This window comes from Artibeus jamaicensis, unplaced genomic scaffold (genome assembly GCF_021234435.1).
Source record: "Artibeus jamaicensis isolate MK-2021 breed Jamaican fruit bat unplaced genomic scaffold, CSHL_Jam_final contig_511, whole genome shotgun sequence".
Classification (NCBI taxonomy): Eukaryota; Metazoa; Chordata; class Mammalia; order Chiroptera; family Phyllostomidae; genus Artibeus; species Artibeus jamaicensis.
The window spans coordinates 648,067-674,932 of record NW_026521866.1 but is presented as its reverse complement, the minus strand read 5'-3'; the positions used below and the strand labels follow the sequence as shown (position 1 = coordinate 674,932).

The following is a 26,866-nucleotide window of genomic DNA, read 5'->3' as shown; positions in this document are numbered from 1 at the left end:
TTTTCCCTACAGTTTTTACACTGTGGCATATCTATTCAGATTACAGATAGTTCAATATGGGTTTTTTGTATGTTGTTTAAGACCTTTTTTTCTCCTTGTGAAATTGAGATGGCAAGAGTTTTTAAATAGGCTTTTTTTTTTTTCAAAAGATTCTTAGCACAAAGAATATTTTTTAGAACTTAAAATAAAATGCAGTTATTATAGATTATATTCTTGTTTTGAGTCATAAAGTTAATATGAATATGCAAAGAATAAGTCTCTTTTTTAATACTGTTAGCATTGCAAATATAATTTTCTATAAAACAATTTGAAGCTTTTTTAATATAGCCCATTCCTAGTTTTGTTTTCTTCCCCATTCCTATAATTATCCAGAAATCCATCCTCCTTATCTACTTTTTATCATTTTTACACATACATACTTTTACAAAAGTTGCATTATTTCAAGTACTATTCTAAGACCTACTTTTTCACATTTAACATTCTATACTTGTGATCTTTATATATACACATAGATCTAGTTCACTTTAAAAAATACCTTAATAACATTCTGTCATGTAAATATATGTTTTGACAAATCCAGCATTGAACTCTTGTTCTATTATACTCCCTCTTGCACTCCCCCAGTCCTTTCCTCCTCAATAAACATCTCAATATGAAATACCCAATAGCCTAAGACAAAACCTGAGTGTAATTCTTGTTCGTGCACATGTGTGTTTGTGGGTTTGATATTTTCCCTCTTATTTTTTAAAACTTTAAAAAGTTTTCAGTTACACTTGGCATTCGATATTATATTATTTTCAGGTGTACAGCATAGTGGTTAGACCTTTCTATAACTCATGAAGTGATTCCCCCCACCATAAGTCTAGTATCTCCCTGACACCATACATAGTTATTACAATATTACTGACTATATTCCATATGCTGAATTTTATATTCCCATGACTATCTTGTAACTACCAATGGGCACTTCTTAATCCCTTTGCCTTTTCCACCCACCCTCCCGACCCTCCGCCACCTGGCAATCATCAGTTTGTTCTCTGTATCTGTTTCTGTTTCATTACCTTTTTTAGATTCCACATATAAGTGATAGCGCATGGTGTTTGTCTTTCTCTGTCTGATTAGTTTCACTTAGCATAATGCCTCTAAGTCCATCCATGTCACCAAAAATGGTAAGGTTTTATTCTTTTTTATGCCCAGGTAATATTCTATTGTATATATGTACCACATCTTCTTTATCCAATCATCTATGATGAACACTTAGGTTACTTCCATAACTTGGCTCTTGTAAATATTGCTACAATGAACACAGGGATACATATTTTTTTAAATTAGTGTTTTGGATTTCTTCAAATAAATACCCAGAGGTGGAATTGCTAGGTCATATGTTAGCTCTATTTTTTATTTTTTGAGGAACAATTTGCAATCCCATCAATGGTACATGTGGGTTTCCTTTCCTCCACATCCTCGCCAACACGTTTCTACTGATGATAGTCATTCTGACAGATGTAAGATGATATCTCATGAGGTTTTTTTTAATTCTCACCTAAATTTATTGCTTTTAGAGAGAGAGGAAGTGGGGAGGGGGGAGAAAGAGAGAGAGATGACAGAACAACATTGACTGGACTCAGCCCGACTGAGGATGGAACTGGCAAGCTAGGTATATGCCCTGACTGGGAATCAAACCCACAAACTTTTGGTGTATGGCACAATGCTCCAAAACAAACTTAGCCACCCAGCTAAGACCTCATATGGTTTTAATTTGCACTTCTCTGGTGATTAGTGATGTTGAGTATTTTTTCATGTCTATTCGCCATGGGTATGCACTCTCTTGAAAACATGTATTTAAGTTTTCTGATCATTTTTAATTGGATTGTTTTGTTTTGTTTCTCATGATGAGTTGTATGAGTTCTTTATAAATTTTGTATATTGACCCCTTATCAAATGTAGTATTGGCAAATATATATGTTCTACCATTCAACAGGTCATCTTCTCATTTTGTTGAAGGTTCCCTTTGCTGTGCCAAAACTTAAGTTTGATGTACTCCCATTTGCATATTTCTTCTTTCATTTCCCTTGCGCTAGGAGATAGATCCAAATAATAATAGTAATATAATATTACTAAGCAATGTCAGAGAGTTTACTGCCTATGTTTTCTTCTTGAAGTTTTGGTTTTGAATGAGTTTATTCTTGTATATGGTGTAAAAAGTGGTCTAGTTTTATTTTTTTGCATGTACCTATCCAGTTTCCTCAATGCTATTTATTGAAGAGACTGTCTTTACCCCATTCTATCCTCCTTTGCTATAGGTTAATTGATAAGTATGGGTTTATTTCTTGGCTCTTTATTCTTTTCCATTGATCTATGTGTCTGTTTTTATGCCAGTACCATGCTGCTTTGATTATTGCAGACTTTTAGTATAGTTTGATATCGGGTAGTGTGATGGCTCCAACTTTGTCCTTTCTTAAGATTGCTGTAGCTATTGGGGTCTATTGTGGTTCCATATGAATTGCAGGATTATTTCTTTTAGTTCTGTGAAAAATGTCATCAATATTTTGATAGGGATTGTGTTAAGTCTATAGATTACTTTGGATAGTATGAACAATTTAACAATGCTAATTCTTTCTAACCATTATATGAGCCCATTCCCATGATTCTTTCATGCCCATGATATGAGCATCCATTTATTTGTATCTTTTCCATTTTTTTCCTCAAATCTTACAATTTTATGAGTACAGGTCTTTTAGTTCCTTGGTTAAATTTACTCTGAAGTATTTTATTTTTTCTTTTCTTTGGTGTAGTTATAAATGATACGGTTTTCTTAACTTCTCTTTTTGATTGTTAATATTGGTATGTGAAAATGCAACCAATTTCTGAATATTAATTTTGTATCCTACTACTTTACTGAATTCATCTATCAGTTCTATTAGTGTGTATGTGTGGACACTTTAGGGTTCTCTATATACAGTATCATGTCATCTGAAAACAATGACAGATTTGCTTCTTCCTCTCAAATTTGGATGTCTTTTATTTATTTTTTGTCTGCTGTAACTATGACAAGATTAGTTTTCCTTCTTTTTTTCCCATTGAAACATCAGCCAATTGCCTCTCACATGCCCTCTTCCAGATTCTCTGGGGGCATGGAAGAGGGGACCTGGAAGAGGGTCCAGATAGGGGGGATAAGTGGTAATGGAGAAAAAAATAAATAAAAACAAAATTCTTTTTTTAAATAGCAGTTTTTACAATATTTATTATTGCAGCATTTACTCTGATAAGTATAAATTTATATAAAACGTTGACAGAATTTCAACATAGGAAGCATATTAAGGAGATTTCTTCTTAAGTTAAATTTAGAATGCTTAATTATATTTAAAAGGGTATCTTCAGATAACAAATCCATGCCAAGTTTATTTCTGTTATTGAGACTGTCACACCGAGTAGGTGCTATGAGAACCTGTGCACACATATGATCACTGAGCAGCAAAGTCTCAGTGATGCTAGAAATGATACTTAAGCAAACAATGGGCTGTTAGGCCTTCCCAAGGCTAAAATCAAAGCTAGAATTAAATAGCAAATTTGGGCTGAGCACGAAGGTGGAAGTCAAGTGCCATTATATCCCTAACATATGTATTATTTCTTTCTAAAACAGCAGGAAGATAGAAGTGAGAGCTCTGTGAGTGTGGGGATTCAGGTCCATCTGATATGCCATTAATTGGGGGGGGGGCAACTGCTGTCTCCATTTTCTGAAGAACAGAACGCTAAAGAGAAAGAACGCAAAGGCAAAGTTATTTGGAAGTCAGCTAGATCTACTAACATTACTCTTTACATCAGTAATTTGGGATGCTCAGAATAGACAATTATTTAATACATTCTCTGTTGAGTTTACTTATTGGATTTTTCCATGTACCAGCCTCTGTCTCATTACTTTACAAATATTAACTGCTTCAATTCTCACAAGAATGGATGGGAAAGGCACTTCTATTTTATTATTTCTATTTCACAACCATGGAAAGCAAGTCAAAAGAGGTAAAGTAATCATTCAAAATCCACAGATATGTAGTAGCAAAGCCTGGGATGCAGAGCCCAGACCCTACTGATGCCACCTCATGGCCTGGGTACCTGTGAGTTGAGGAAGATGGCGGCATTGTCTCATGATTGGCATTAGTATTTTCTCTCAAGTTTCAGGCTTGGAAACTTTCACCAGTGGTTTTTGTCCAAGAAGCTTGGAGGTGCAGGGAGAGACTGAGATTCCTAACTTGCTGTGGAGGAGAGGAGGGTTGAAGACTTAAAGGGGAATAAATAGGAATAAAAGAGGAATAAATTAGGGAAGCACTGGCTTCCTTAATTTACCTTGGGAAAGGCAAAGTTTACCTCATTCATTGAACAACATCTTGTTTCAAAAGGCAAAGCAAATTAATTAAGTCAAGGAAACATTTTTTTCTTCTTTTTCCTTTTCCTCCTTTCTCCTTTTCCCTCCCTTCCCCCTCTACTCTGACTTTTGTCAAAATACTTCACATCTTTGGACTTTGGTTTATTTTTTATTTAAAAAATTTTTAAAGATTTTATTTATTTATCTTTAGAGGGGAAGGGAAGGAGAGAGGGAGATAAATATCAATGTATGGTTGCCTCTTGTGGGTCCCCTGCTAGGAACTGGCCTGCAACCCAGGCATGTGCTCTGACTGGGAATCAAACTGTGATCCCTTGGTTCGCAGGCCCGCACTCAATCTGCTGAGCTACACTAGCCAGGGTGGTTTCTTTTATTTTTAAAACGGGAATATCAATCCCTACTTTACAGGGTTGGTTTGGGGATTAAATTGGAAAATACGCAAAAGTACTTAGCATAGGTCTCAAAATGCTTCAAAATGAACATTACCATTGAGAGAAACTGGGTGAAAGGTACATGGAACCTCACTGTACATTTTTTTGCAGCTTCCTGTGAATCTGTAATTATTTCTTTTTTTTTTTTTGGGGGGGTGTCCTATGGCAACCCCCCGGTTGTCTGTTCGAGCCCGTTACTCAGAGGCTGTAATTATTTCAAAATAAAAAGTTAAAAAATGTATTAGCTATCTTGTGTATGAATTGTGTTGTGTTAATATAATTGTGTTAATATTTTTCTTGCCAAATGAAGGAATTAAGGACCAGGAGCACAGTTTTGTTACAGAGAGATACACAGAAAGATGAAATTAGGATAGAAGCATTTTCTTCTTAGTTATAGAACCACAGGGCAGCATTAGTGTGAAAGGACCTTAGAATCAAGACATAGTTTAATCACCAAGTTTATTTGGGTTTGAATGTGTGGTTTGCTTATGTTTTTTCTCCTGGTTCAACTTGACTCATCCATTATTCAGATGCAGAATAATAAGCATTTCCTCAGCACATACTCTATATACTGCCAACAACCTCTGGGTAGCCTCTTCCCCATTGCTTTGAATATGATTGCAACTAACACTTTCTGCATTAAGAGAAAGGTGTTGAGAATATTACCATTGTAATCCATTTAACCCTTACTATTTTCACATCTTAGTTTTCTAAAAAATAAAATTAAAATGCATGCAACAAATTATATAGGATGACTTACCTCTGCTTAAACAAGTACAAAATTGTTCAGTGGAGAATACTTTTGGCTCTGCTAACCTGGAGCATAGTGAAAAAGCACTGGAGTACTTATCATGGTGGTGCATAAGAAACAGTAGATTTATTTTCCTTTATACTTGGTTTATAGTGGTGGTTCTAACAGGATGCACTATTGTGCTCAGAAGAATATGCTAAGAAACTTGCAGCCTTGGCTGAAAGTGGAACAGAACTTAAGCTCTGTTGCATTCTGTGGGTCACCTTCACCTCCTGTAAATGTAGAAAAGACAGCCTGAATAGAAATAACTCTGGATGGAGCTCAGTTCTGTAGCTTCTGTTCATTTTCCTTTTCTTCCTTCCTTCCTTCCCTCCCCTCCCTTTCCTTCCTTCCTTCTGTACCCCTTCTCTTTCATTTCCCCCTTTTCTCTTTTTAGAATGGCATCAGAAAATGTATGTTTAGCTGAAGTCAATAAAAAGGGATCCAGTGTTTTTGAAAAATCAAGCCAAATCATGAAAGTTCTAAAAAAGGCTAAGATTTCACATTTCAGAATGTCATCTTGACATAGAGCTAGAAGTGTAGAATGGAAAGACAAATTTCACACATATATTTACTTTTATAAAATGTACCCAAAATATATAGAGAGGGTTTAGATAAAAGATTGGCTATAAATAAATGTTAAAAGAGGAAAACATTTGTTTTTTACTTGGGGGTGACAGTCTGTGAAGGACATCTCATGAACCTGTCTTAAAAAACCCCACCAAAGTAAATAAATGTTAAAAATTTGTTTAAAAAACATTTGTATCATAGTTCTTCATTTTCAGACTGATTTTTTACTATTGAAAACAATAACTGATAATCTGCCTTTTATGTACTTTCAGTTTCAGGAATGATCATTCTGAAGAAAAAAGTAAATGGCTCCATTACCGATATAAATATTAATAAATGGGATAGCATCAAACAATGCCAGGTAGGTTGTGTTTATTAGCAATAATTTTCCTATATTTATTATGTTTGTGTTTAAAGAACAAATAAATTAATTTCCAAGTTTTCTTGGCTATTAATGAAAATTTTCACCATCATTTGAAGGGGGATTTATTCTGAAAAATTCAGGCCTTACAAGACACATAATTGGATAATACTTTTTAAAAAGTTGACTTGTGACACTCCCTCTATTTTACTTACACATTTCAGGGGCAGACGGGTTAAGAATCATGTTGTAGTCTGGCCACTAAATAACACACTGTACCCCTGGTTTACCCACAGGCTATATTGTAAGCGAAATTGGGACAAGGGTGCATAGAATAACTATTGATATTCTTTGTTTAAATTCGTTTTTATAATGAGGGAACAGAGTGCATTTTATAAATACTTGTTTAAATACCATTAATCTTATCTTTGAGAAAGGAGACGGAGAGAAAATCAAATGTAAAAAATGTGTATTCACGCTGAATCATGAATGAAGATACTCTCACTGAAATGTCTGCAAAAATCAGTTTGGTTAAGGCAGATAAGATAATAACCAAATTGAGTAACTCTTGAACAATACATAGTACAAAGTTATACAGGCCCTCCACCTTTGCTGGCTTCCCAGAGAATAATGAGATAAAACTTACTGGGACTTCGCTATCAAAGGCAGTTAGTCATTCTGTGTCCCAGGATAGCATTTGGTATATAACCTCTATTTATTTTATCATGATCACTGAGAATTATACTGGGTACATCCTTCAGACAGTTTTGCCTTTATATGTAGCTGAAGAATAGTTGGCACTTTAGGTTTTATGTTATTTAGAGATCATCAGTTAGTGTTGAGCCAAATCCTCTTCCCTCCTTCCACCCAGAACTGCTAAAAGTGGTAGGTGTCAACAAGTATCACAGCAGGGCAAAGCTGTCACAGACTGAGTCAGTTGGGGCTGGTTTCTGTTGATGGTTGTGAATTTCTAACTCCTTATTTTGATAGTTGGTGTCAGCTGAATTCATATAAGGGCATTCTGCAAGGAAAGAAGAGAAATATATGATAATTCAGACTTTAGTTTTTACTCTGTATTTGAGAAAATTAGACTGTATTTCAATTTTTATTATGCTCAGAAGTTTAAAACTTAATACACAATGTGTTCCATATCTAACAGGAAAGTTTTTTATTACAGGGGATTATGAATTCCAGGGGATCTGATTCTTTAGACTGATCCTTCCTTGGTTAACACCACAGGCAGAAAGGAAGAACACGCTGATAAACTATTTAGAATTCCCCCTCCTCCCCAAGAGACCAGACCCCTAATGTACCATCAGTTAAACAAGTCTTTGTTTTGTTCTCCACTTTTCATCACTTTGGATGCTTTGGATAGAATTGAAGGTGGGAATAGGACAGTATGAAACTGTCCTATTAAAAAATAAGTTTAGCTTTCACTTTGCACTTGGGAGCCTCAGCTAATCACGCACATGCAAAAAAAAAAGAGGGGTAAAAAATCTGATAAATAATTCAGTTGAGCATCTCAAGTACTACCAAAATTATTTAACTAATAATTTAAGGGAAAAACTAATCATAGGCACTCGTCATTGAACATCTCCTAGATATTAAGTACTGTGCTGGGTTCCTTACATTCTTCATTAATTCCAAAAATCCCAAGAGGTAGTTATCATATTTCATTTCACAAATGGGTCACCGGCCTACTCGGTAAATGGCAGAATTTAGATCCAAACCCAGGTCTGCCAACGCCCTGCTGGGGGATTTTTGCTTTGTCAGCTCCGGATTAGAAGGGCATAGGGGTAATAACCTGGGTCTAAGACTTCAAGGTGCCGGGTGTTAAAGCCGGCTGAACAAAGATAATTTTGTCACTCCAAGACCAGGCAGCCGGGCCTTGGGCTTTGTTACCAGCCACTTCGCCACCGGCCCCGGGTGCGCGGGGAGGCGGTGCTTCCTCCACCCAGAGGGTGGAACCTCGGCCGCCGCGGGGCCTCGAATCGCCGCCGACGTACGTGCAGTCCTGGGGAGGGGGCGAAGGACAGCGAACGGCCCGCCTGCGGAGAAGGGCTGCGGCCGACGAGGTGGTGGGCGAGGCCGGTGACCCAATAAAGCGAGTTGGGCCGCGGGAGGCCCTGCCCGGCTCCGTTTCCCCGCACTCGCCGCAGCGTCCCGGGCCGGCGGGAGCTTGCGCGCCTCCGTCGCTGCTCTCGGCTTGAGGGCGCCTCTGGCCGAGGGTGGGAGCGCGCGCCGCCGGGCCGAGCTGGGAGCGGGGTCGGCGCGAGGGTGCGCCAGCCGCCCCGGAGCGGACAGACGGGGCGAGGTCAGGCGCCTACGGCGCCCGCCCTTGCACGGTGCCCCGGAGCCGCTCCACCCGCGCGGCCCAGTCCGCGGCCCTCGGCCCGCCCCGCGCTCGCGCCCGTGCGCGCGCCTCCGCCGGCCCGTCCCTCCTCTCGCCGCCCCTCCCGCGCGCGTCCACTGGCTCCCCGGCTCGCGCCGCTCCATGTAGCCCCGGATCCCCGGGAGACCGAGGAGGAGGGGGTGACCACAAGATGGCGGGTACGTGGCCCCCTGTTCTCCTGACGGCGCGACGGCGGCGGCGCCTCCCCGCGTCCGTCCGTCCGCCCCGTGTGGGACCGAGGCCGGCGCAGGGTCCGGGCGCGGGGAGGCGCCGCGGGGCAGGGACGGAGGGAGGGTGGCGGGGGCGGCTGTCGCGGGGGCGCTGACCGGGCCTTTCTTTTCTCCCCTCGGCGCAGACCTCTCGCTTCTCCAAGAGGACCTGCAGGAGGACACGGACGGATGTGAGTGCGCCCGCTCAGCTGTAGCTGTCGTCCGCAGCTTTCGGAGAGCGGCCGGGAAGGGAGGGCGGGCGGTGGCGGCCTGGGTCCGGCCTGGCGTGGGGACGAGGCGTGGCCCTGGGCCGGCCAGGGTTGCGGTTTTGAGGGAAAATTGAGCTTTCTAGAGGAAAGGGTGTGCCCCGGTTCCGCTGGTGGAGAGAGATGCCCTGTGTAAAGCTTCGGCTTCGGTTCTGCCCAATCGCCCACCCGTCTCACTACGCCCAAATCTGCGGGTTCGAGAACTGCCCGGCCGTCCGTTTTGGAAGAAACAACTAGTAGGCAGAAATTTGATTTAGGAACTTGGGACGTGTTTTTCTCCTTTGAGTGCCTTCCGGGGGCCTCCCCCATCCCCTCAACCCTCCTGGGGAAGGAAGAAACTATAAGGAAGGAAGGTGTTTTTTTCTTGTAGTAGCTCGCAAGTGTTCCACAGCGGCCAGCTAGCTGTAGGGCAGCCTGGTCCCTGTTAGCTGCCTGTGTTCGGTTTCCCCCCCTTCTCTGATTGTATGGAGATCACTTACCTGTAATTTCACTTTAGCTCTTAGCAGTTTTTACATTGCTCCCTGTCTGTGTTACTTGTGGATTACGGGAAAGTTACAAGGTGCGGCCTTGGCAGGAATTACTAAATCCGGAGAGCCTATTTCTTTATTGCAAATGCTCACAAATTACCCAGACCACTTTAAATATTACAATTTTAGCTTAATTCTTTGAGATAAATTTAAGTTTTAAAGGAGTTGATACTTTTGTTTGAGCAAAAACTTTGACATTGTTTCCAGAATAGTGTCACAAAGGAATTGTTCATTTCATATATGCTCTTCTAGCATCAGAAGGTAATTTGGAAATTGTTCTGAGTTGAAATGATAACCATGGTAGAATTTCTGGTGTATTTAGGGGAAAGCCTGCCCGGTGCTGAGATTTACTGTGACTAATACCTATATAAGTAATTCAGATAAGTAATTCAGAGGTGGCTGCAGTTTGAAATTGCTGTTTTAAATACTGTGTAATTCTTAGTATTGTCTGTTTTTGTTTCCCTTGCCCAAATTAAGCTTAATTTTTAAATTCCTGGGTGCTCTGAGTGAAAGAAGGGCAATTTACTATTTAGAAGTATTCTATGAAAAGAGTCATTATTTAAAAAATAATGTATCCACGTGCAAACTTATCTTTTGCTAAGTGTGTTTTTTTTTCTTAAGTAAAAAGTTCTTTTAAAGGGAACATTCATGTAGCGAAGGGCAGCTTTTATTGCATGTGATGTTTTATCGCAGTCCGCTAATCTGCCTGCTAGTAAAGTAAAATATTTAAGGCAGCTATTGATTTCTTGCAAAGTTAGGTTTAAAGAGGTGGCTCTGTTTGTTATCTTGAAACAGGCTTCATATTCTTGTATTTTGCTTCAAGACTTTGTAAATAAAAGATAAATTCATTCAGCAGGTGTTTAGGAATGTCTGGAGTAAGAATTTGGTTGTATTAATTTTTTTTTTCATTTAGGTACCATGCACTCTTTAAAGGATGTGCTGCGGTATCACTTTTGCTGTTTCTGACCTTTACGGGAACATAGTCTAGAGGGGAAAGCATATCTGTGAAGAACTCAACAATGATTTATTCATGAGCCTCAAGACTTCTGCTCAGTAGGGAGGATATAGCTGTGCAAAGAATAAACACAGTCCATGCCCTCTAGTGGTTTCTAAGCAATTTCAATGTTGAGTGTCATAGTGAGTATCAGAGGCATTATAGCACAGTAGTTAGTAGACAGGACTCTGGAACCAGATTGTTTTGTTCCATTCTTGGCATTGTCACTTTGGACAGACTTTTGTAACTCAACCTGTCTATGCCAATGATTTGGTATTTGTAAATTGATATATAAATATTATGTGCCTTATTGAGTTGTTCAGAGCTTTACATAAATTGATGCATAAAAAGCACTTAGGGAAAAAAAAGCACTTAGAACAGCACCTGGTAAATAGTGACTATTGTGTGTTTGTTGTTCCCATGAATAAAGTGTAAGGGAAGCTTGAAAGAAAGAGCAGAGAGCCCTGCCCTTCTGGCTCAGTTGATGGGAGCATCATCCCCATGCACCAAGGTTGCAAATTCCGTCCCTGGTCAGGGCACATACAGGAAGCAACCGATAAGTGCATGGATAAGTGGAGCAATGGGCTGATGTTTCCCTCTCTCTCAAAAAAAAAAAAAAAAAAAAAGGAAGGAAGAAAAAAGAAAATGCCAGGAAGGAGATACTGATGTTGAGCATTTCACTACAGAATTACTACATACTCATAAGTATTTCTAATGCTTGCAATTAACTTATGATAGATTGTTAGTTCCCATTGTGTGTGTGTGTTTTTTTAAAGATTTTATTTTTAGACAGCGGGAAAGGGAGGGAGGAAGAGATGGAAAGAAAAATCAGTGTGTGTGGTTGCCTCTCCCGTGCCCCCTGCTAGGGACCTGGCCCACAGTGCAGGCATGTGTCCTGACTGGGAATTGAACCTGGGAATCCACTGAGCCATACCAGCTAGGGCTTCATTGTGTTTTAATTTAGGATAAAAGTTAGACATTTGAAGGCACAAATAGTTTATTTGCATATGTATAATTTTGTTGCAGACTTTGTTAGAATAATTGTGTATTTTTCTTTTTATAGGTGATAGTTTTTGTAGATGATATTGTAACCACCTGGGAAACTTTCCCCTTATTTCTTTAGTTCTTCTGATTGGTTAAATAAGTGAAACAACATACACAGATTAACAGGAGAAAATCAAATTTTATGACATGCACAGGGGTAATTTACATAAACAGAAATTCCAAAGACAGACAAAATGAGGTATAGATGTCATTTTCAAGAAAGGGGGGTAGAAAGAGGGGGCAGGTCTGGATTTCTAAAGGGAAATAGTCAACTCACAAGTTAGCTGACAAAGTGGCACACATTCTTGCTGCCTATCAGAAACAATGGGACAGAGGGAAATTTAGGGCACAGATTTTTTTCATGGATCCTTCCTGTATACCACTGTTAATTCATATGTGCTAAAGTGGTTATCCTAAGATTCCCTTCCTGAAGCAGGTTTTTCTATTGAATCCCTTTAAGAACGGAAGGGGGAGATAAAAACACACCAAAAAAAAAAACACTGCCTGAGTTTGTTGGGCTTTAATTGTTCATAGCTTGAAATAATCTGCATGCCAGGATGGCACTTCCCAGGGAGAGCTCCCTACTTTGACAATATTTTTACCCAGAATACTCAGAAACAAGGGATCTTTGGACATATGGCCAGTTGAAGAACCACTTGCCTTCTATTGTGAAAAGAGAAAAAAACGAGAGAGAAATTTGCCCATGGTCCCTAGGTCTAGGGCAAGATGTTTGGTAAGGGAATTAAAAAGCTTGTCACATCCTGGGGAAGCTGAAGAAGGTAGAGAACCAGAGATGTCAGCAAGAATGGACCTTGGGCTCCCCTTACATCTCCAGTGTACCTTATGAGCCCAATTTTCTGTCTCAGGCAACACTGGTATGCAGACCGGCCTCCAGCGCAGTTGTGCACCAGGTCCTGCCACTTCATCCAAGCTAGGTCTAAGTTGGCCTTGGAGATGGAAAGAAATTATCTTCTAGCCAAGCTTTAGAATCTCAGTTGCCATTCCTAAATGCAAAACCTAGACTAAGGCAGAAGAGAGAGTAGATACTATTGTACTGGTATTCATCAGCTGTGGAGACAGAGACGACCTAGGGTCTAGATCTTGGCAAGGGGGAATTGCCAGACTTTGGTAAGAGTCTCAGTTCTTTTGTTGTGATTTGTGTTATGTTAAACCCTATAGTCTAAGTATAGAGCAGTAGAATAGGGGAAAGGGTTAGTCAAAAACTGACTTGACTGATACCCCTAAGAAAGAGAAACAAAATCCTAGTATGTAAAAAATGATGCATTGTACAGGGTGGGGCAAAAGTAGGTTTACAGTTACGAGTATGTGAAACAGTTTATTCTTGTATTAATATTTATTAATTATTGTATTATTTTCCATATGAACAACTGAACCTACTTTAACCCCATCCTGTATGTATATATCAAAAGATCATAAAGGTAAGTAAATAAAGTCACTATTAGGTACTATTAAAATTAACTTTAAGAAAATAATGCAATGAAAAACATGTTTGTTTTAGTTTAAAAACGATACTATATCATGAAACACACTTGGAATTTCAAAGTGAAAGCAAGCCAGTGATTCCATTTGAATAGGTGACTTCAGAGTTGAGTAAGCCCTTTCTTTTTCTTGAATAATGGGAGGCAGTGCAAAAAGGACAAATTGACTTTGAGAGAAAGATACTTTCAAATTTCTATTGTCAGTTTTCCAAAGACTCAATTTTGATTTACATTTAAGTTAATAGATTTCTAAAAGATGTAAGATAGGCTTAAGATACAATAAGATTTAATGAGTTAATGCTTGTAAAAATAATTTTATTGAAGGAGTTTTATTAAAATTCACATTTTTATGAAAAGAACACATTGAAGACTATTTTAAAAGAATGATTTGTAATACTTTATAGTAGCTTTCATAAACAGATTATTCTTCATGGCAGCTTTGTGATATGTAGGCTGTGGTATTCTGAAATTAGTAAATAAGTCAGCTGATACACAAAGGGACTAAATTATTTTCTCAGGGAAAACTCGTAAGTACCAGCCAGAGTCTTAAGCTAGGCCTCTTAATTGTGAATATTGTATTTTAAATATTGTCTGTTCTTAAATTGCCCAGTTTATAACATTGAGCAGCCCAAGTTTCTTGTATAGGCAATTTGTTTGAACCATGCTTAAAGTAACCCTTGAAGATTAGTATGCTGCGTATGGTTTAATTTATTCTAGGTGGAGACAATTAGAATGGAGCTTGGTATAGTATAGCTTATTTAATTTTTATGTTTACTTTTCTTTTTGGAGCTGTATTATGGAATATGCCATGTCACAGAATGTTCCATACTTGTTTAAGTTTTGGAATCCTTTTACATGGATCCAGAACTAATTGGGTGTAACTACCTAAACTGCACTCCTTTTAAGGAGTGTCTGGCCCTTTCAACTACTTTTAAAAACTAAACTGGTTTTGATAAACTTCCTTAAGTCCTTGCCACCTTGGGAAGTACAAGCCAGGGACGGAATCAGTGAAAAACCCTAGAAAGGTGTTCTTGGAAGTCACTATATTTATAAATTGTGTTAAATGAGTATTTGAAAGAGTGAGTCTTAGGACTTGGTGGCATGTTTTAATGCTACCAACAAGACTGGACAGGAGGAATCTTTATTTAGATAGAAGACAATTGATATCCTAGAAAAGAAGGCTTAAAATGGTTTTAGTGGTACCAACACGTGTATAGAATCAGTTAATGATGCCTTAAATGACAATTTCCCATATATAACTTTTTTAAAAAAGGAAAAGGTAGGGGAAACCCTTTGTAAATAAATACATGTGTTCATGCTTGGGATTTCAGCTGCACACACAAAAAATAACCCCACCTAAATACATAGGTTTTTGTTTTTTCTGCCTATGAAAGATACACAGCTCTTGTGTAGGTAAAGTTCATTGGTTTACTATATTTGTGTGGTCACTGGTTTGTTATTTTATTTTTGGACCTTTTACCTCAGTTGCTCTTCTCATCAAAACAAAAAATTTATGTTTTTTAAACTATTATTACTTCACTCCTATGTTTGCCTTGTATTTTGGAATTTTGGATTTTTCTTTCTTGAGCAAACAGATTTTGCCAGCAGCTACATGATATGGTGGGCATTCCCTAAACTTAAATTAGGGGGGTGTTTTGCTTTTAGCTTGGATCTGAAAATAAACCTAATTTAATAGTTTGGGAAGAAGAGTGAGGTAGCACATCTATGGAATTTTGACTTAAGGAGGTTGAAAGGCCTGTATTCCCTATGTGGTAGGCAGTTAGACAGGAGCAGAGAAAGAAAGGCTGGGTAGAGGTCACCAGGGTGGAATGCCGCAGGTGCCTCACAAAGGGGGAAACTGGGAAATCAAGGACTTCATCCCCAGGATAACCGTCTTCCCCTAGTGGGTACTGGGTTACAAGTCATTCAGGTTAGACCCCAGACACCCTTAGAGGGGGAACAAACAAGGGGGATAAAGAATAGCCCTTATGCATTAAGCCCCCAGAACAGTGAGGTTCTGACAGGCATCAGATACATCCAGGCCTCAGTTATGTTTAAGCTCTAGGCTCAGAAAAGCAGCAAAACCAGACAAGTAGTGTCACAGTTGCCTCAGGACCAGCTGCATTGACTGATGACTCTCTGGCCTGGTGCCAGCCAGTCAGCGGAGACTACAACCATGACAAGACAACCTGGAAAATTGATAAATATTCTATTGGGATCCTCCCCTGAGACTTCCCCTAAAATCTCCAGCCCCAAAAGCCCTTAGGACAGAGGACCCAGTGTGCTCAGGGAGAGCATGCCCACACTTCCCCCTTCTCCTCTTCCTCCCTGTAAGTGGTTACCTTCACCTCCAAGGGCCCCTTTTTCTCCCTCTGTAACTTGTTTCCTGAGAACTCATTTCTTCTGTAGCTCACTTTTACCTTTGTGACTTTCTAAAGAAACTTTCTCCTATAGTTTGAGTCTTGGCTCTAAATTCTTTTTTAGTTGGAATTTAAGTACCAAGGTTGCTCAACTGAGGTCCAGTCTAACTCTACTGGTCTAACACCTGGTGCCAGTTTCATTTTCACCACCTCCAATACCTATAACTAATAAGAAGCTGTACAGATCTTTCTGCTGACCCATCATGTAAGGTTCACCCTCTCCAAAACCATCCCCTGACTCTCCCAAGTCAAGACTTAGCTCCTTATCTGCCTAGATTTAGGAGCAGGCTTGTTTTTAGGCCTAATTGAGATTAGTGTAGTTGGTTTGAGCACTTAACCATGCTATAATTATGAAATACACATGTATCCCCATTTAGTTTTATGTAGGGGAAAGAGCACTGGGCTTTATAAAATCTTCAGACCAGGGTTCAAATTCTGACCCTTGCCATTCATTCTCTCTATAATCTTTAAAATGTTTATGGGCTATTGGATTGTTTCAAGTTTTTGGCTATTAAAGTATTACCTCTTTGAGCATTCATGTACAAGTCTTTGTGGGTATATACACTTTCTCTCGGGTATATATCTAGGAGTGGAATGGCTGTTTATTTAAAAAAACTGTGACACTGTTTTTCTTTCATCTGCCCTTTTCTAACATTTTAACTTATGGGGTGTTGGCATGGAGGGTGTAGCTATCGTACTTTAAAGATGTCCCAGGTATCATTTTGTTTTAACTGTAAATATTTCACAGTCATGTACTTGAAGTGTGATGGTACAGTCTATAAATAGAAGGGCATCTAAGGTTATGGTACGGTATGGTAATTTACAAAAATTTAAATGATTAACTTCTGGACTTCTGATGAAGATGGAGGTGTAGGTAGATACACTTTGCCTCCTCGCACAACCAAAAGAAGGACAACAACAGATTTAAACACAAAAATAACCAGAACTGCCAGGAAATCAAACCGTATGGAAGTCTGACAACCAGGGAGTTAAAGAAGAAACGTTCATGTAGACTAGTTGGAGGGGTGGAGATGGGCAACCAGTGCTGAGAGGACTCTCGGCAAGGTAGTAGCTGGAGGATCAGGTGAGATGGTGGCTGGCAGAGCAGGTGGTCCTCATCTGTGTGTAGATAAGATGGGAGGAACAACTGGGGAGTGAGACAGACCATGCAACCCAGGATTCCAGCACAGGGAAATAAAGCATCAAAACCTCTGACTGAAAAAACCTGTGGGGGTTGCAGTGGTGGGAGGAACTCCCAGCCTCACAAGAGGGTTCGCTGGAGAGAATCGCAGGGTCCTAGAACATACACAAACCCACCCACCTAGGAATCAGCACCAGAAGGGCCCAATTTGCTTGTGGGTAATGGAGGAAGTGACTGGAAGCCAAGCAAGAGCTGAGCAAGTAGCATTGTTCCCCCTTAGGCACCTCCCCCCAATACAGCACCACAAGGCAGCAACGTGGTTTGACCCACCCTGGTGAATACCTACGGCTCCACCCCTTGCAAAGTAACAGGCATGCTGAGACAAAAAAGATGGCCCAAATGAAAGAACAGATCAAAGCTCCAGAAAAAATACAACTAAGTGACAAAGAGATAGCCAACTTTTCAGATGTAGAGTTCAAAACACTGGTAATCAGGATGCTGTCAGAAATGGTTGAGTGTGGTCAAAAAACAGAGGAAGAAGTAAAGGCTATGAAAAGTAAAATAAAGGAAAATGTACAGGGAACAACACTGACAGGGAGGAAACTGGGACTCAAATCAACTGTTTGGATGAGAAGGAAGAAATAGGCATTCAACCAGAACAGAAAGAAGAAACTGGAATTCAAAAAAATGAGGAGAAGCTTAGGAACCTGTGGGGCAACTTGAATCATTCCAACATCTGAACACAGGGCTGCCAGAAGGAAGAGAGGAACAGCAGGAAATTGAAAACTTACTTGAAAAAATAATGAAGGAGAAGTTCTTTATCTGGCAAAGAAAATAGACTTGCAGGAAGTCCAGGGAGCTTAAACAGCCCCAAGGAAGTTGGACTCAAGGAAGCACAAACCAAGGCACATCATAATTATATTACCTAAGTTGAAAGATAAGGAGAGAATCTTAAAAGCAGCAAGAGAAAAGGAGTCAGTTGCCTACAAAGGAGTTCTCATAAGACTGTCAGCTGATTTCTTAAAGAAACCTTGAAGACAAGAAGGAGCTGGAAAGAAATTCAAAGTCATGAAAGGCAAGGACCTACATCCAAGATTACTCTATCCAGCAAAGCTTTCATTTAGAGTGGAAGAGCAGATAAAGTACTTCCCAGATAAGGTCAAGTTAAAGGAGTTCCTCATCACCAGGCCCTTATTCTATGAAGTGTTAAAGGTTTAAACTTAATCTAAGAAAAAGAAGAAAAGAGTTTAAACAGTAAAATGTCAACAACACAACTATCAACAGTGAACCTAAAAAAAGCTAGGTAAACAACTAGAACAGGAACAGAATCACAGAAATAGAGATCACATGGAGGGTTATCATTGGGATGGGTTGGGGGAGAATGGGGGAAAGGTACAGGGACTAAGAAGCATAAATGTTAGATACAAAATAGACAGAGGGAGGTTAAGAATTGTATAGGAAATGGAGAAGCCAAAGAACTTACATGTATGACCCACGGACACTAATGTAGGGGAATGCTGGTGGGAGGGGCAGTGCAGGGTGGAAGGGAAAAACAGAAAGAAATGATACAACTGCAATAGCATAATCAATAAAATATGTTAAATAAATGATTAAATTCTTTTTTTAAGACTTTATTTATTTTTACAGAGAGGGGAAGAGAATGAGAAAGAGAGGGAGAGAAACATCAATGTGCAATTGCCTCTTACATGCCCGCTGCTGGGGATCTGGCCCACAACCCATAGAAATGCACCCTGACTGAGAATGGAACCTGCCACCCTTTGGTTTGCAGGCCAGCACTCAATACGCTGAGCCACACTAGCCAGGGCTAAGTTCATTAGATGTTTGCCTTGCTGGTTCTACTGTAATAAAGCACATCTTTTTGATTACTAAACCCACTTTCATTTCAATCATATTGATCACCAGATTAAGAGAAGCAACATCTTGCTTATTTTTATCTTGCTAAAGTTCATTTCACCCATTTGAGTGAGCCTTACTGGTAACAAAGGAATATTGGTAAACAAAAGTTTAATTTTATATTTTAAATTGATTTGTTATATCATCTATAACAGGGGTATCAAACTCATTTTCACCAGGGGCCACATCAGCCTTGCAGTTGCCTTGAAAGGGCTGAATGTAATTTCAACTGCTTAATAGTTAAGGAGTAGTTACATTTATACAGTCCTAAAATTATTTCAGCCCTTTGAAGGCAACCACGAGGTTGATGTGGCCCCTGGTCAAAATGAGTTTGACACCCCTGATCTATAGGATCACTAAACTTAAAATTTGAGTTCTATACCTCTTATGAGCCAGTTATCTCAGAATTACTGAAATCAAGAGCTAGAGGATAGATTATATATTCATCTTCTCATTTTAAGCATGAGGAAGTTTATGCCCAAGGTGTCATAAAGGAATAATAAAGGTGGAATGGTGGTAGAGGCTGGAGTACAACTCAGACCTTGTAGATTTTAATATTCTTTTCTAAGCTATCATCCAGCATAGCTCTTTAACTTGCTGCAGAAGGAAGATGGGAGAAATTTCTGGATTTAAAATTTTTTTCTTATTATCATACTGTATGTTGGGCATTGTGCTGTAACATTGCTTCGAATATTCCCCTAAGAGGTATGCAGTCCCACAAATTTATAAAAGTGGTACTTGATGAGGCTTATTTAATGATTAATTTGCTTGGTCACCTAACTTGAAGATAATAGGTTAAATTAAACCTGACATAATACTTATTATTTGATTTACTTACTATTTTTCATTGTGCTCTCACTGCCTTCCAGTTTTGGCCTTCCGAGATCTATAACTTAGTTCATTTAATCTCCTAAAGTTTCTGGGGGATACAGAGGTAATAGCGTAGGGCCCTGTGTGTTATGATGATGTTAGAAGCTAAATACAAAGTCTGTACAGAATGTATCCAGCCATGTAATAAAAATACAGATATTTATTGAAGAATATACAAGATACAAGAAACATTGTGCATAGGCCCTGGGGAGTGTGGCTCCGTGGATTGAGCACTGGCCTGTGAATCAGAGAGTCACTGGTTCCTAGTCAGGGCACATGCCTGAGTTGTGGGCCAAGTCCCCAGTAGGGGGTACCATTGAACTATGTAATACGGAGTTTATCTTCAGTATTTGACCATTTGTCCAGTAATGCTCTTCATAGGAGCTATCTTTCCAACTCAGACTTTTGTGTTGCATTTAGTTGTCATGTCTTTAATTTGGAACAGTTCTCAGCCTTTATCTTTCACAATACGGATATTTTGAAGAGTCAGTTTGGTTTGTCTGTTCCCTTGTGTTTTGATTCAGATTATGCTTCTTTTTTTTGGACAGGAATACTGCGTAAGTACTATGATATCAGTGTTTTCTCAAGATGCACCTGATGTCAGTTGTCTATTATTGGTAATTTTAACTGCTTCGTGAAGGTTGATGTCCATATTTCTATACTTCAAAATTCTGGGTTTTTTCCTTTTGTAATTAGTAAGGAAAATAAATAATTTGACACTGGGGAATAGCCCATTCCCCAAACAAACTTCTGTCCAGCAGTGTTAGAATGTGTTGTTGATGGTTCTTACCTGGCTGGTATTCTGCTTTACAGAAGATGTTGCCCTCTCTATTCATTTTTGGTTTATTTATTTGTTAAAATATTACTTTAATGTCCCAAGTCTTATAAAATGATTAAATTTCTATGGTGTATCTCATCGTCTTTCATTTTCTAAGATGTATAGACTTGGGAAACAGAAAATAAAATGTGGCAAGTTTAATATGGCCTGAGCAGTATCAAGGGAAAAATTGAAGGGAAGATCAGACTATCAGCATTTTTCTGCTTTAGAGGATATTATTAGAGGCTCTGTGTGGAATACAAGGTTGTTCTGATCATGCTTGGTAAAAGTTAGGCTGTACAAATCCGTTTTCTTTGGTGTGGTACTTCTTAAAATTATTAACATGCTAATGTCATGAACACCTTGGGGGAGGATGTAGTAAAAGTACCTTTATCCCTGCAAGCATCTCTAGGGACTCCCTTTTCATTAACAGATATTAATGAATTTGCATTCTTCAAGAGGAGCCTTAACTGGTTTTTAGGTAATAAAAAGATCAGCAAGACAGTCAGTCTTCAAAGAGAATTTATCTCTTGAGGGGAGGGAAGTAGAAGAAAATGAAAAGAATAACTCAAATACTGTACTTATTGGCAGAGTATAAACAAGGGACTACAGGGATATCTTAATTAGAAAGAATAGAAAATGCTTCCTTCATGGTTTTGTAAATAGGTAAATTTAAACTGAGATGATGATAAAAAGGGCAGAAATGGGACAGATGAACTCACTTAATACAGCAGAATAGTAGGGCACATGGCAGAGAATGGGTCCCAGCATGGGCTACATGTAGTGGATGAGAATAGATTGGGGATAGATCATGGAGACTTTTGAGTTACAGCCTGAGAAAATTGTACCCTAATTCATATTGTCTGGAGGTGTTGGGGTTGGGGGTGGGGGAGAGAAGGAAGGAAGGACAGAGAATGTATTGCAGAGACTAGTAAAGGTAGAAGTGCTTCTGGTATGTAAACTGGATTGAATGAGGAGAGACTGGAGTAGGTGGATTGAGGCCATTGTAATAGTCTAGGGCAGTGGTCTTCAAACTTAATTACTGGATACCTCCTAAAATAATGTTGGAAACTCTGTCTCATGCCTCTCTAAAGTTATTTTAGAGAAATGATACTGTTGTATCACTTTAAAAAATAGAATCTAAATACCATAGCACTTTTATAGCCATTATCATCCAGTTAAAAAAGTTCAATAATATACTCTTTAAATTGGGAATTTTATAGTTCTTTTTTTCTTGATCTCTTTTCATTTTTCTATAAGAATTTTACAATATATTTTGTGCTTAAAAGTTTTAAATATTACTTTATGACATTTCTTTGTACCCAAAACATATATATAAAAAGAAATTGAAAATCTTAATTTTCTTTGGCCACAAAACATTTTGGTTTCTGTTACTAATATTCAGTTCGTCAATCAGAATGTATTACAAATGATGATAAACACTTTGTAAACAAAAATTTTACTGAATAGTGTGGCTAAAAAAATAATAGGGCTAAAAGAAGTTAATATCTCTCCTCCCACCTTCTAAGTTCTTCTAGCTGTGCTAATCAAATTAACAGAGACAGGAGAAAATACATAAAGCATGAAAATTTCAAAGACAGTAAGGAAAAGACTGGTATAAATGACATTTCTGGAAAAAGGAGCAAGGGTGGGACAGAATGTTAGAAGTAAGAATGGGCGATTTACTAGTACTTGAAAGAGGAGCCAGCCAGACTGGACAGGAAAATTACTGCTACACATCTCTGAAACTGTGGGTCTTGGGGATTGTGTGTGTATGTGGGCAGGGGATATTTAGCTCACAGGCCCCTGCTTAAAGCCCTCTTATTTTACTATACTTAACTCAAATTAGGCTAAGGTAAACTTCCTAAGTCATCTTGAAGCTGGTTTCTCTGTCCGAATCTCTTGGATAAGAAAGGGGGAATTGTTGAAGGTTCTTTCTGCTTCTTGTTTTTCTCAGTAAACCGCTTAAAGTCAGTATCTGCAAAAGATAAAACCTTGGTCCCTTCAATAAGCATTAATTAATGAAATGGATAGGGCTTTAACAAATAATTAGGTATATGTGGATGACTGGAATTGATTGCTAGAATGAGATAACATTTAGCATCAATTCTTTTTTTAATTTTAAGGTCTATACGCACTGAGAGATTCTCTTGACATAAATAAGTTGGTAGAGTTTTGTTAGCAATGCCATTAATTTCCTTGAGCTTCTTCCAGTTTATGTGCCAGAAATTTTCAGTTTTTTTTAAAGCAATGGATTGAAAATACCTGATTTGTAAAAATATTTAGCTTTAGAGAATTGATTTCTCCAAGGGCCCCTTTTGTTTGGCAGTGGAGGCTTTTTTTGTCTTGTTGGTGTGCATCAAGTGTATCCCTTTTTTGTCAAGTGCATCACACGTAGCCTTGAGATATGTTCTTTGTCTGATGGGAGGCAGAGGTTGTGATCCAAATCCCCAGGCACATTTTTTGGGTGGACATCTGAAATATCTCTTAAAGTTAGACATATGATTTATTTTCAGGAAAATCTTTGTCTACCTCAGGGGGTTTGAATACCCCAATTTACTCTAAACAAAAGATATCAGAGTTTCTGAATTAGGGTGTTGGGAAATAAGAGGTGAGAATACAGAATACTTATAAAAGTAGAATTTATAGTTCTTAGCATCTTATTAGATATGGGGCAAGAAAGCTATGGTTAAAAAAAAGTAACAAAACCTCATGTGAGGAGTAAGATGGTAATTGAAGAGTCATGAGGAAGAGATCATTTTTATAAGATCAGTTTGGATAGTTTAGTTTTTGGAACAAATGCAACATTGAAGTGGAGATTCTGTGAAGTACTGAAACTGTGGATCTGGTGATCAGAGCAGAAGATCTTTGGGGGGTCATCTGTGTATCATAAATTATTATTGATACACATGTATACACAATAATATTGATACACATGTATGATAGTAAGGGAAGACTGGAGGATGATGTTTTGAGCTAGAATAGGGATTTGAAACATATTCTGAGAGAAGTGTAAGATTTAACAATAGTAGATTCAAATTTCTTACTCAGCATGAAGTTAGCATGAACTTACAGTATATGAAGCATTGTTAAGAAAAGAGGCTTACTTTACAGTATTGATGCAGGTAGAACTAGAACCATCTCCACTGAGTTCGAACGGTATACTCTTCAGGGGACTAGGTTTCTCTGTACCTTCCCTCCTCTGCTCTCTGACAAGTAAGGGTGGGATAATTGGAAGGAGGGTGAAATGTGGCCTCAGGTTCTCTTAGAATGCTGTGTAGTAACAGAGAGGTTGTTTGGCTTGGAGAAGCCATCATGATCTTTGCTTTTTCTTATTTTTTAAAAAAGAAATGATAGTTTTAATTAATAATTGACACTTTTAATTAGATTTTATTATAGCATAGTTGAATAAGTATATATATACCCTGGAATTGTCTGTTGCTTAAAGGAGGTAATTGTGGAATTTAAGTTACTGCTTAGAATTTCAAATGCTATTTCTAACTGCAGGGTGGTAATGTGATTTCTCTAGCCAGGCAAGAGGATTTTGCAAAAAATATAATAACGTTACAATTTAAAATTAGAAGGCTATGTCAATTTTGCTTGGTCACATTCCCCTACTGCTTCTCCTTCAAGTCTGTGTAAACACTATGCCCCACCTGTACTAAATTACTTGTAAGTTTGCTAAATATGACATAGTTTTTTCGATTTCTTTGCTTAGAATACCCTCTTCTTGCCATCTGTCCTACTTGGCATACTCCTGTATTTTCTAAGAATTGGCACAGTAAGATTAACAATAACTAGAAATAAAAAAGAAAAATTATAACCATATACTCTAATAAAAGCTCTGTGAACGTAGGGGTCTCATTTTTTCCCTCAGAACATGTTACTGTATTGTACTTCTCCTTCTTGGGGTGATGTGAGATGATACAAGGCCTGCGTGCTGAGATGAAGTGAGGTGAATGGTGGGGTAGTGGTAGGCTACTACTGACCTGATGGTAAGGAATAGATACATTGGACAAAAGGATAATTCACTTTCCAGGCAGGCGGGAAGGAGCAGGAAGGTGCGAGATATCCTGCTCATGCTATATTTTAGTATTCAATTTTAATTTTTCTTTGCCTTAAGAAAAAAATTTGTTATTTTTTCATTGTTTTTTAGAGAGAGAAGATGGGGGAAAGAGAAACATCGATGTAGGAAAGAAACATTGATCAGTTGCCTCCCGTATGCACCCAGACTGGGGATCGTTCACACCTGAACTGAGGAACAAACCTGAAACCTTTGGTACATGCCCTGACTGGGAATTGAACCCGCAACCCTTCGGTTATGGGACGATGCTCCAACCAACTGAGCCACACCAGCCAGGGCTGTTGCCTTTCTAGCTATCATTTCTTGCATGTTTTAGAGATTGCTCCTAAGGATTGTAATTTGCATCTTTAATTTATCATAACCTATTTAAAGTTAATGTAAACTTTGCATAGCTGTAGAATCCTTATAACAGTATATAGCTACATTTACTCCCTCTGTGCCATCTATTTTATATGAGGATATTATTGACTGTACCATCACTTAGGTTATATGCTGTAGAATTTTTTTCATTAGTGGTGATAATTTTTTATTGATTATATTTTGTTTTTGTCTTTGTTATCAGTGGCAGGAATTTGTAGGGTGTAACTGGGTAAGACTTAAGTGGGCAGTATTTTTGTGGCTTCCACAAAGATGAAAGCTAGAGCCTTATTAGTGCAATCAAGAATTGCGGAGGAAATCTTGAATTTGGAGAGGATGACTGAGGCCAGAATGATTCCACAGATACTGACAGGAGGCACAGCAGTACTAGGAAGTAGAAATGAACTTTTGCTGCCAGTGCCTGTGCCAGAGTGGAATACTCTTTTGATTAGAAATAATTGTCAGCCATGATTGATAGGGTGGTGACAGAAGTTGAGTCAAAATATGATTTTGTTACCCTCCAGGAGTATGTTTCTCAAATATGGTTATTCAGCAGTCTTGCATTTGATTGTTGAAGCTGTAGGTTATCAAGGAGGGGAAAGATGTGTATGTGATGCATGTATGAGGCAAGGGTATTTTAAAAAAATGAATGGTCCAGAGCCTCACTCCAAGTCTATAATATATAAGAATGTCTACATATGAGATCTGGGAATCTGCATTTTACAGGTAAGTGCTCCAAGCTAGTCTTAAACACTGTTATATTTGATAGTCACTTCTCTAGAAGTCTTCCCCACAGCCACTTAATTTCCATAGATCAGAATCAATATTATTAATGTTTCTCTTTAAGATTAATAATTGTGAGTCAAGACTGAAATAGTTTGGTCATAGACATAGAATTCTAGAGCCTGTATAAGGTACCTTTGAAGTCATGCCAGGTCTACAGTCTTACGTTGCAGAGGAGAAAACTGAGGCCAAATGAGAGAGCAATTTTCATAATTCTTTGGTTCATAATTAAGGTACGTGGTGATGAATTGCAGATCAGAGTAACCTGTATAAAATTTATCTGTACTATGTTTAAGTAGTTATTTTATGTTAGGTGTTATTTTTAATCCAAGTTGACACTCTGCCTTTCAACTGGGCTGTTTGGACCCTTTGCACAGAAAGTGATTCTTGGTGTGTTTGGGTTTAAATCCTCATCTTGCTATTTTCTGTTTGTTCTGTTGGTTCTTTCATCCTCTTTTTCTGCTTTATTTTGGATTGAGTATTTTTTTATGATTTTATTTTATGGCTCCTGTTGGCTTACTAGCTCTATGTCTTGGGTTGTTTTTTTGATGTTTAATGGTTGGTACAGAGTTTATAATTAGTATATACTATCTTTAACTTATTACAGTCTACTTTCAAGTAATATGTATCTTTTCACATACAGCGTAAGAACCTCAGGACAGTATATTTTACTTTTTCCCTGCCTTTGTGCTAGTGTAATCATACATTTTACTTACGTATATGTTGTCTCTTAGTACATTTTTTATTTTATATTACATTTTTTTCCTTTAACAAGAAGGCTTCTGTATTTACCCAATATTTACCATTTCTGATGTTCTTCATTTCTTTGTTGTAAACCCAGATTTCTACCTGGTATAATTTTCTTTTTGCTTGGACTGCCTTTAATCTTACAGTGCAGGTCTGCTGGTGGTATCTGTCGCCTATTTTTTATATGTATGAAAAAGTCTTTATTTCACCTTTGCATTTGAAAGATAGGAATTTGACATATATTTGAAAGATTTGTACTTACAGAGTAT

The 26,866-nt window shown here is 38.5% G+C and overlaps 1 protein-coding gene across 4 annotated transcripts in view; it reads left to right on the top strand.

Annotated features, from left to right (window-relative positions):
* Positions 1 to 8,502: 8,502 nt before the first annotated feature.
* PPP4R1 (protein phosphatase 4 regulatory subunit 1) overlaps positions 8,503 to 26,866 on the top strand; it is a 72,213-nt gene continuing 53,849 nt past the window's right edge. For 3 of the 4 annotated variants that reach the window (XM_037154076.2, XM_053668824.1, XM_037154075.2), the window contains exons 1-2: positions 9,006 to 9,083; positions 9,281 to 9,325. In XM_037154076.2, the coding sequence (XP_037009971.2) occupies positions 9,077 to 9,083; positions 9,281 to 9,325 (52 nt within the window). In that variant the 5' untranslated portion in view covers positions 9,006 to 9,076. Of the gene's footprint in view, positions 8,536 to 9,005; positions 9,084 to 9,280; positions 9,326 to 26,866 lie in introns of those variants that run through there. The other variant, XM_053668823.1, reaches the window with a different exon arrangement.